The 12,020-nt window shown below is 35.2% G+C and overlaps 1 protein-coding gene across 1 annotated transcript; it reads left to right on the top strand.

The window, feature by feature from the left end:
- The first annotated feature begins 3,835 nt into the window (after nt 1–3,835).
- LOC110446535 (alcohol dehydrogenase [NADP(+)] A-like) lies at nt 3,836–11,466 on the top strand. Its single transcript, XM_021491732.1, has 8 exons — nt 3,836–4,031; nt 4,861–5,028; nt 6,516–6,632; nt 7,289–7,375; nt 7,952–8,068; nt 8,910–9,025; nt 10,764–10,851; nt 11,458–11,466. Exons 1-8 carry the CDS (start codon nt 3,957–3,959, stop codon nt 11,464–11,466), a joined length of 777 nt encoding a protein of 258 aa, XP_021347407.1. The 5' UTR covers nt 3,836–3,956.
- Nucleotides 11,467–12,020: the final 554 nt, after the last annotated feature.

Raw genomic sequence — 12,020 nt, 5'->3', positions numbered from 1 at the left:
TGAGAAGACAACACTCAATCAGTCTCTGTCGGGCTTGTAGCAGAAAGAAGAAAAAAGATTAACAGCATCCAATTTTGGCCCTATCGTTCGTCGAAATCCTTCTTTACCTGTCTTAAGTATAGTCCGAAAACATCTCTACAACAAATTTCAAGGAAAAAATGGATTACTTCAGGAACACAACACTTTGAAAGAATATAAATTGAAAAACCCCAGAGGAAAACATGAATGTGGAAATCGAACCTGTTGGGCTGGTTATTGACAAGAAATACAAATTCTTGGGAGGATGTCCAGAAGGGAAAGTTTGTGTCAGTAATGGAGAGGTTGGATTGGTGGAAGTAAAGAATGTCCTTTACAACAAAGCATTGACATTATATCAAGCTGCAGAAAGTCAAAAGCAATTATGTCTAGAAATTAAAGGTGGCAAACTATCTCTACGAGGAAAACATGATTATTTCTTCCAATGCCATGGGTTGTTGAATGTGTGCGATTATCCCTGGATAGATTTGATTGTCCGAACATGTGAATGTGATCCTTATCAACTATACGTCCAGAGAATTCATCGGAACAAGGAATTTTGGGAACGCAACATGCTCCCTAAACTTACAGATTTCTATCATAAGGTTCTCTTCCCTGAATTAACAGTTTCAAGAGAGGGTAAAAGTCCAGGAATAGGAGAACCAGGTATTTGGGTGAGATTATACATTAAATTGGTATATAACAGGATAAGAATGTTGAATGTAAACAGTCATTCGTAAAACAGTGTACTGGTTAAATCCATTACAGGACTAGGGTCCGTACAAACCTTGAAAAGTGCTTAGTTTTGAGAGGGGTGCTTGTGCTTTTTGTTTTTCTGTACACGTCTCCATTTTAATTACAAAATTGAAAAGAAGTAAAAAATATTATTCGGCATTCGCGTTCTCAAAACAACTGTTGTTGAATTCTCCCAACCTGTTGTAATTTGACCTTTTTAGACCTTTTAATACCGAGTGAAATAATATTATACAACAGAAACCCGACAGTTTTATCCCAGAATGGCTACTGACACAGAATGTTTTTAATAGGCCTAAATAAGTGAATTTTGAAGTCGAGGTATTTTGTTACATGATCATACATTTTACAAACTTTCGAATCTCATATTATTCAAATCAAGCACTTTATTGTTTAGGGGAATATGTTATGGCAAAACGTACACATTTCCACGTGTCGTTTGAATTTAACCAAGACAAAGTCGTCTAACGCTACAAACTGCCAGAATCAATGGATTTTATAACGAACTATTCACTAAAAGAAGGAACGTAAAATAAGCCACGTTTAGATAAGTTTATAGTATAAAAATCAACATAACAAAAGAGAAAAAATAACAAAAACTGGAATTATAAAAGATAAAACCGGAAATGGACAGTGGGTGCATACTCGGATCTTTCTGTGCCTTATCTCTTTTATTCATATTTTTCTTTTAAAAAAATATCGCGCATTTATTAAAGCATATACATTTTGATTTTTTTATTTAATTATAAAACAGCTAAATGAAAAGACATACAGATTTTCATATAAATCGGCTATGCATACAAAAATGAGGGTTGATATTGTATAAAGAAATTACCCTCGAAAATCCCAAAAGTGGTCTCTTAATACAGATGGTCTCGTTATAGAGGTAGCTAAGCAATATAGTAGAGGCGATGATCATAATACAGTCCCCTGTGGTAGGTGTTAAATATAAGTGGAGGTAAGGACCATTCAACAGTCCCCTGTGGTGCATGTAGCTAAATACAATGTAGTAGTATATGTTATAAAGAGGAGAGCGAGAACATTTTGCAGTGCCAGAGCCAGCTGATAAATAAAGGGGAGGCAATGATCATGCTGCATTCCCTTGTGGTAGCTATACATATAATATGTTTTGGATATTAGGGGAGGTAAGAATCCTACTACGGTCCCCTGTGTTAGTCAAATGTAGTAAATGGGAGACTGGGATCCTGCTACTTACCCCTGTAGTAGCTGTATAATATAGGGGGCAGGGATCATACTACAGTCCCCTGTTGTAGCTGTATAATATAGGGGAGGTAGATGTCCTGCTACAGCCCCATGTGGTAGCTACATATTATAGGGGAGGCAGGGATCATACTACAGTCCCCTGTTGTAGCTATATAACATAGGGGAGGTAGATGTCCTGCTACAGTCCCATGTGATAACTGTATAATATAGGGAGGCAAAGATCATACTACAGTCCCCTGTTGTAGCTATATATTATAGGGGGGGGGGGCAGAGGTCCTGCTACAGTCCCCTGTGGTAGCTATATATTATAGGGGAGGCAGGGATCATACTACAGTCCCCAGTTGTAGCTATATATTATAGGGGAGGTAGATGTCCTGCTACAGTCCCATGTGGTAGCTACATATTATAGGGGAGGCAAAGATCATGATATAGTCCCCTATGGTAGCTATATACTATAGGGGAGGCAAGAATCTTGCTACAGTCCACTGTGGTAGGTTTTTACTATAGGGGAGACAGGGAACCTGCTACAGTCCCCTGTGGTAGCTATGTAATATACCAGGTCAAGGATCTTGTAGACTGGCCATCGTCTCTAGAATATTGAATAATTAAGAAAACAATTTTTACTCTAAAAATCACTTGGATGTCTGATTCTAGAGACCCTAAGTTCTAAACTAGGGGGAGATAAGCTAGTAGTAAAATGCAGCCGAGAAATTCTTCATAAAACTTAGGGGCTGGTAGTCTAGGGATCCTGCTGCATTCTCTGTGGTAGCTATGTAACCTAGGGGAGGCAGATATATTACAACAGTCCCTTGTGGTAGCTATGTAATATAGGGAAGCAGAATGCCAAACACCAGTGATATCAAGGTAAACATTTTGTCATATTGACTCTACATTTGACCAGTATGTTATAACTGTTTTCCAGGAAATGTTAAAAAAAAAATGCCTGAAGACGCTGACGAGTGCATAGATTGCAACTCACTTTGTTTGAAAACAAAGAGTTGCGCTCTCGATATACTCTGCTCTTAACTCTCGGATTTTCTCGTGACAAAGTCGAAAGGTCACGGTAGGTATAATTTATTTTGAATAGTTTTAGACATTCAAAAAGAACCGATCTTAAGACTCATACACCAAACTATCTGTACACTGTGGTACATGCATTTCTGATTATCAAGATTATCAAAAGACTATTCTTGAGGAATCGAAGCCGTTCCATTTTACCATTACGATACAGCGCGATTCACCTTTACCTTAAATCCACGATAAATACAACATTAATCTTATCTTACATTGGTGTATGCATGCAAATACATGAACATTGATTATGTGTCTACACGATTTTGTATTTTTTCACAGTGTATATGATTATGTCATGATCATCCATTCAATTCGTTGTCACCGACTCATGAGCGCATTTTACAAGCAAAATCTATGTGTGACATCAACTTAGTTAAAATACATGTCACTCTGGTAAAACAAACTAGCTGCTTTCTGCTGACTCGGCTATGGAGAATTTCTCTTTAACTCATTCGGTAGAGCATAAGACTAGTAAGCCAGAGGGCCCGGGTTCGACTCCTAGCGGAGGCGTAGAAAAAATGCTTAAACATATTTAGTTTGTCTTGTGCCAACGTAGGATCACATCAATTTTTATAATAAAAACATTTTCATTTTTTTTTAAATGATTTCTGCAGATAGGATAGTTCAAAGGTCTGGTACTTTATATTTCAATAGACAAACTCATGTTATTAAAAGAAATAAGGAACAAACTGACACAGAAATAAGAAACAAACTGACACACCCTCTCATTATCTATTCCGGATATTGCGTCATCGTTTGGATGGTGCGGTCTAGCTATAGATGTTGACACATTTCAGTTAACTATTCAGGTTTACGCCGCTCGCAGTCAATACAGATAGCTCTCCACTTCAAACAGATCACTCGTCCAGATCTCTCAGCATCAGAACTAGATGTCGGTTTCTACTCTGCGCGTCACTCTTAATGATGGAAATACGATGCCCCTATTTGGGCTTGGGACTTGGCTGGTAAGTGAAACATTTGTTAGTATGATATAACGATATTTATTATATAAAAAATGACAAAACGACGTCAGTAAAAAATGAACTACATGGGTTAACCCTGCAATATTCACGTTAAGTTAAAAGGTACCACTGCATAATAATATTGATGACGTCAACAATAAGCTCAGGACATTCATATCTTATATGAATGCCATCTGAATGAAGTAGAATTATGTAGTCGCTATTTCATGTGATGGTAAATATAACCTTACTGTGTGTTGTATATAGGTTTTCACCATATTTTCTAGAGATCAATTGAATAATAAAAAATGTAATATTTACAGTCACTATATTAACTAATTAGGTAAAACACGGAATCATTTAATAATTTAATTTTAAATACACATGCAAATCTTATCACATTCACATTTATCCTATAGTTCCCATTTAATAGTATTTCAAACTACCAAATATAGGGATTAAATCAGAACTGTTCAAGTGTTGATGCAAGTATAAACGGGGGGAAATTTACTTACATGTACACACCACATGAGCGGCCGTATAGTCAATGATTTTTTATTTGATTCTGACAAAAACAAACAATTTTGCACGAAACACTTCTTTGTGCAGTAAATTTCGTACGTCCATCTCCAGGCAATTTCAACCAATCAGAAGTTTGAATTTACAAATACAGCACCACACATTGCGATGACGCCATCACTTTTTGCGTTGCTTGATTTTTAGGTCATGCGTTTTTAAATGAAAAAGGTTTTAGCATTGGAGTATTAGGCAAAATTAAATTATTTGCAACTGCTATGCAAATAAAACTCAGCATGTATCAATACTATTACAGTGTAAGAAGGAAGAACTTAAGACGGCCGTTCGGACCGCTCTAGACTGTGGGTATCGCCTCATTGATACAGCCTACAACTATCTGAACGAGGAAGCGATAGGGGAGGTCCTAGAGGAGTGTTTCAAAGCTGGCAAAGTGACAAGGGAAGAACTCTTCATCAGCACTAAGGTATTATAAACCAGTGGGATTAACCACAAAATATCAGCAGTAAATCGGTATGTGAGAAGAACTGGTAAATATTTTGTTGTGTTGTATTTTATTACATCCCATTACATTCCACATACGTTTTAATGTAATCTAAAATACATTTTTAATAAAAAGAGATAACATTTCCCAACATTTAAAAGCACTCATACCAGGATTGAGGTTAATAAAAAAAAATGTCTCAATGTCCAACTCAGCTTATTGCTAAGTCTGTCTCAAAATGAGAAATACTTAATAAGCCATTAATAACGGGTGATTTATCCATTTGCAAAATGTTCGATATCCAAGTGCCAATCATTTTTATATGCAAATGCATGAAGTATAAACTTTTTTTATCAAATGGTCTCTGTATCAAATTGTGTATAAGAAACTTAATATATACAAGGTTATTTACAAAAACACATATTGATTGAAAAATCAAAAAAATCAGCAATTTGATTTTTTCAATTTCATAACGAACACGGAAAATATATTGAAAATTCTATTCACACATTTAACTACATTATATCTTTACTCTTCGCCACCTGAAGCTAATTATTGAACATCTACTAGATCAGCACATAACTTTGAAATATCCGTTTAATGCAATTGGCTTGTAACTAACCTTGCTTTTCTATACTTAATTGGTTGTACAGGGTGTTATGTCCCCTCAACAGTTAAGGACTTCCCACCCTTCGTAATTCAAATGTTGTTCTTGTAATGTCAATGCTGCAGTGTAACTCAAAATAACACTGGGTAAACCATAGTACACGTATGTCACGATGATAGATAATGTATGTAAACACACGATATCGATAAATGTGTAGTCACGCGTACTTCAGAAATAAAGATTCCGATACAAAAACATAAATTGACTTACGGAAAGATACTGACATGAGACCAGACGACTTCAACAAGGTCATATACACACTTAATAAACTCATCCAGACAAAAGCAGACTTGCAATTTTTTATTTTTGTTATGCATATCACATCTATATATATTGCTCAACCCACATATAAAACTTTTGAAACTTCTGCCACCTAAATATCCAACCAGCAGGCCCCGAGGCACCTTCCTATTAAATCTTCTGCCCAAAAGGGAAAACCCCACAATCTATTTTTGATTTGGTTACGTGGTCCCTTAAGGTCGTTTAAGGACGTGTCTTTGTACATGTGTGTTGTGTATGCGTGCATGTATGTGTGTCTGTGTGCTGGAGGCAGGGTATGTTAGTGTAGTTGCCTCCTTGTTATAGCGCGGATCTGATGCCGACTTTATAGTGCTATCTCACTGAAATACCATGCCGAAGGCCCCCAGTACAGCATTCCACCCGGTCACATTATACTGATAACGGGTAAACTATGGCAAAATATAAAATGTTTATAAAAAAAATCAACAGACTCTATTGATTAACAAAATTCCTTCATACTTGTATTTACAAACATTTTATTGTTTTTATCTTATTTTTAAAGCTCGCCTTCATCTACAACAGACCTTCTGATGTCGCATTTTCAATGTCAGAGAGTCTGAAGAAACTAAATCTGCCGTGTGTTGATCTTTACCTAGTCCATGGTCCTATGGCATATAAGGTAATTATAAAAATAAATGTATATTTCAACCTGATAAAATATTAGCCCATTTATACCGACTCGGCTAGGGAGGATTTCTCTTAAGCTCATTTGGTAGAGCGTAAGACTAGCGGAGGCATTGAAAAAAATGGCCTCTTTTGTATTGGTGCCCACGTTGAGACCCGGGTAATATTGACAAATATACTCAACGTCACAAGAAACGCTTTGAGCCATGGCAAACTCGGGACGAGTTCTTTTCTGAAAGGGGGGGCATATATCACCCTGGTAAAATACTAGCCGCTTTCTACCGACTCGGCTAGGGGAAATTTCTTCTTAGCTCATTTTGTAGAGTGTACGACTAGCAAAACAGAGGTTCTACTCCTGGTGGAGGTATTGAAAAAAAAAATCCCTGTTACATGTATGTCGCATTTGTATTAGTGAAATATCAGGAATTATTCATTAAATAAAAACGGATTTCTTCATTACGAAATGTTATATATCTTCTCATATATAGTAGGAATCCTCTACAATGCAATAATTGTACCTGGCAGTGGTGCGCAAAATTTTGGAGAACCAGTTTTTGATCTTAAAAATCGCGATATATTAGCCCCGCGAAATTAAACAGCTATTACAATAAGTTCCACATGCTATAATTATATTATTATATGTTATTTCAGAAACCTGATGACCCTGATGACGTCTTCCCCATAAAAGACGGCCGACTTGACCTGGAAGATGGGATAGATATTGAAGGTGTTTGGAGAGTATGTTTTTCTTGTCGCGTGTTCATGGATTCCCTGCTCTAGTAATGGCAGTAAACCTAAAAGAGAACTGTTGTACATTCAATGTATTTTTAATAAATATTGTTTTAGACGTTTTTGCACTACTATATATTTACATATTTATATATTAGGACATAAACTCAATGGACTTCGCTAAATTAACGTAAAGCAAAATAAATACGAATAGCACCATATTGGATTTTGTGGCTTTTTTAAGTACAGAAAGTAATTTATCAGAAGATATAATATAAATAAAAAAAAAGATACACGCAATATCTTCAAAATTGCTATTGTTTCGAAAGCAGTATGATCTTTTAAAATGAAAAACAAAACATGAGAATTAATGGGAAAGTTTATCGATATTTTATCAGGAAGTCTGCTCATTTAATCCCTCGCGGCAGTCATTTCTAAAAAAAAAATCTTAATCATAAACATACTTAACTTCCGTTTATTTTCCCTCCCATTTCAAACGACCTGTAATATTTCGGGGATGTTTTCGTTCACCATGTTCAAAAACGGTTTCACTGGTATTATTTATAATAATGATCTTGGTTTTAGGAAATGGAAAAGCTTGTTGATGAAGGGAAGACTAAAAGTATTGGCGTATCAAACTTTAACGTTGCACATATGGAACGGATTCGCAAGATCGCACGCATAATGCCTGTCACAAACCAGGTATATATATCAGACACTTGTTTATATCTAATTTTACATGTTCAATGTTTGAAAGTAACGGTCGAATTTGTTTGAATAAAGGGAAAGTAAGTTGTTTCGAGTGGCTATACTGGCGATTTGAACATGAAATTTGTTTTGAACTCGAGACCGATTCTATCACAGATTAGAATATAGTCCGTATCCAATCAAAACACGCGTTGCAAACGAATTCATTCAAATGACAAGGATTTTTTTGGATTGCTATTCTGTCAATATCATTTCAAACACGTAAAAACACACTAAGGATACCAGTACAACTGCCAAAAACTGCAACGAAGTACATGTATTGCAGATATTGTGTCCAGCACAACTACAGCTTTAAATAAACCATACCTTGCAGGACTTTCATGAGATAAGATAAAAATGAAATAAACAAAATATTATCAACAACAGAGTTCTGAGTGTAAAAACACACCACATACCTGCTAGACCTGGCTTCAAACCCTGAACTGCGGACCTTAAACCCATCGCGCTAACCGATTGAGTCATCTTGTCGACAAAAGTGCCCTAGCCCAACTGTTCTGCAGTTATAACTCAACAAAAGTTAGTGGGAAATGGGGAAGTCACTGCATATAGAAAAATCACAGTGCAGTGGGACAGGGATCCTTAAGTTATTAGACATTTTACCGTATCTAAATATTTAAATATCGATCTGTGTCGATATGTCATGATTATTTTTTTTCGAATTTAAAGACGCTTACGCCTCGGTTTGAATTTTGTTACAGAATCTTAGCCTTTGACTGAGTTAACCCGATCTCACTCAGTTACAGGTAATAGATGTAATTAATCTCTATTTCTTCAGGTGGAGTGTCATGCTTACCGCTCGCAGACAAAACTTGAGGAATACCTACATAAGTTCAACATTCCTATAACGGCTTTCGCGCCAATAGGATCTCCCGATAGAGGCGCTTCCAAAATGTGAGTTTACTTGACCATGAACTTATGTCAGGGCATAACGGTTTATTTATTTTTTACACAAGAAAGGAATGGGTTTTATTGTAGTTCAATTAGTGAGTCCATTTACTCAGTTTCTTTATTTCCGAGAGCCATCCGAGCATAGGTTAAATTCAAACAATAACATCATGTTATAGTACACGTACAGGAGAGTATGTTACAATTTTGAATTACTTAACCCAAGGTAAACTCTACCATAGCTTTATCTGGATGAGTCCATTGTGGTCACAGTGGTGAAAGGGTTAAGTGCAGAGTGAACTTACAAAGTACATAAGTAATTTTCCATACCAGACATACACAATTCTTTTATATACGAAACGGCAAACATATATCAACCCTATTGATTGCTTAGTTCGCATAATTGTGAAACGTTAGCCAATTGATGTAATAAACAAAGGCTTTTATTACCTCCGTGATCAATTCGATCGAGAGAGAGAGAGGGGGTCCCAGCTTGAATATATTTAATGTTTGATCGTGGTAGTGATCTTTTCCGACACGGACGGCACTTGTAACACTGTCCACTATTCGTAATATTTTACATTTCCAATGTTCATCACTTCCCGTGCCACTGTGCCTTCTCCTTGTACATCCCATTCCTTCTGGTATTTGCGTTTCACTAGTGCCGTCTGTATCGGGGAAGATCAGAAATACGACTCTTCAACATTTCAGATAAAAATGATTGCCGACTAATTGATTACCACTTTGACGTTAAACATACTTTATTGACCAAAATTGGAAAATAGGATTTGGCACAAGTTATTACAACTTATGAAGCCATCTCCTTACAACAATAATTCAAAACAACAGATGATGATACAGACTGTCAATTACAATTCATAATAGTATGAAGCGATTTTTAAAGTAACACATACACAAAAAAAAAACATATGTTAAATTCAAGTTCATAATCGATAAATGTTAAAATCTTCCACTGGATCTAATAAAAGTTTGCACTTGTTTGAATACATCACAATTTGTATCCAAAGCCAGATTTTCATTTCCAAACAGTAATAATCTCAGCGTTAAATAAATGTACATTTAAATGATGTATATGATCAAAAAGTACAGTACGAGCATTTGTGTAAGGTTGACATATTCAAAGAAGAAGTGATAGACATTTTCGCAATGGTAGCCACAATTTATACAATTGGAGTCTTGGACCAAGTTTGCACGATCAGTTTTGAGAGGACTGCATTCGTGTTTCCGTCTGGTATGAAGAATGTTTAGTTTTCTGTCACCACGTAGGTAATGGGGNTGGATCTAATATTATAGTCTAGAGTATTCCACAATTTTAATAAAGAGGGAAAGAAAGATAAACTTTTAATTACCAACATAGACAATTAATACCAAGATCGTACTTAAAAACAGTATAGCTTAATCTGGTCTCTCCTCCGTCATTGTTGGGATCATGTATCTCTTACATTTGTAACTTTAGGTATTTTCCTGCAGATGCTGTTCCTTTCAAGCCTGCCTGTAGTTTACTTGTTTCGTTTAGTATCGTTAACGTTCATTAAAATTGTGTTGCCAATGAGTTACAGGTGACTTTTTGGTATTGATAATATTCATAAGTAAACAACACTGTAGCATGCGCTCCCTTTCATGCAGAAATTAATCAGACGTTTTCATCGTATATTAAAAAAAAAGTAGTTGGCCATGCGAAGAAGATTTCAATCGTTTGAATATATTAATGATGTTTTTGCAGGTTTGTAGTAGAGGCAGACACACCTGTGTTGTTGAACGACCCTGTGATTGCAGAACTTGTGACAACATACAATAAAACTCCAGCCCAGGTAGTTTTACGATTGCCCCAGATTTGTCGTTTAGCTTTGAGTCATTTTTCGATACCTTTACCATGCTTAAAGATGATATAATCAATATTAATTTACATTTTGTTTTTAGCAATAAAACACTTGAACATTTATCTTAAATAGTACAATTGAGTGCTAATAATAGGCTCGGACACTGTGAGTGATATCTGCAGCGGAATGGTGATACATAAATCATGTTGTTGTGTGTTTTAGATACATAAATCATGTTGTTGTGTGTTTTAGATATATAAATCATGTTGTTGTATGTTGCAGATACATAAATCATGTTGTTGTATGTTGTAGATACAAAAAACAAATCATGTTGTTATATGTTGTAGATACATAAATCATGTTGTTGTGTGTTGTAGATATATAAATCATGTTGTTGTATGTTGCAGATACATAAATCATGTTGTTGTATGTTGTAGATACAAAAAACAAATCATGTTGTTATATGTTGTAGATACATAAATCATGTTGTTGTGTGTTGTAGATACATAAATCATGTTGTTGTATGTTGTAGATACATAAAACAAATCATGTTGTGATATGTTGAAGATACATAAATCATGTTGTTGTGTGTTGTAGATACATTAATCACGTTGTTGTATGTTGTAGATATATAAATCATGTTGTTGTATGTTGTAGATACATAAATCATGTTGTTGTGTGTTGTAGATACATTAATCACGTTGTTGTATGTTGTAGATATATAAATCATGTTGTTGTATGTTGTAGATACATAAATCATGTTGTTGTGTGTTGTAGATACATAAATCATTTTATTGTATGTTATAGATACATAAATCATGTTGTCGTATGTTGCAGATACATAAATCATGTTGTTGTATGTTGCAGATACATAAATCATGTTGTTGTATGTTGTAGATACATAAATCATGTTGTTGTGTGTTGTAGATACATAAATCATGTTGTTGTATGTTGTAGATACATAAATCATGTTGTTGTATGTTGCAGATACATAAATCATGTTGTTGTATGTTGTAGATACATAAATCATGTTGTTGTGTGTAGTAGATACATAAATCATGTTGTGTGTTGTAGATACATAACTCATGTTGTAGTGTGTTGTAGATACATAAATCATATTGTTGTGTGTTGTAGATACATAAATCATGTTGTTGTGTGTT

This window comes from Mizuhopecten yessoensis, unplaced genomic scaffold, assembly GCF_002113885.1.
Source record: "Mizuhopecten yessoensis strain PY_sf001 unplaced genomic scaffold, ASM211388v2 scaffold357, whole genome shotgun sequence".
NCBI lineage: Eukaryota > Metazoa > Mollusca > Bivalvia > Pectinida > Pectinidae > Mizuhopecten > Mizuhopecten yessoensis.
This window is presented reverse-complemented; position numbering and strand designations above follow the sequence as displayed.

Bases quoted from the DNA above. Each gene is read 5' to 3' on its own strand.
- LOC110446535 (XM_021491732.1), top strand. From the start codon at position 3,957: ATGTCGGTTTCTACTCTGCGCGTCACTCTTAATGATGGAAATACGATG. The intron at 7,376-7,951 runs GTATGTTTTTCT...TCTTGGTTTTAG, and splicing joins ATATTGAAGGTGTTTGGAGA to GAAATGGAAAAGCTTGTTGA. The intron at 9,026-10,763 runs GTGAGTTTACTT...ATGTTTTTGCAG, and splicing joins GATAGAGGCGCTTCCAAAAT to GTTTGTAGTAGAGGCAGACA.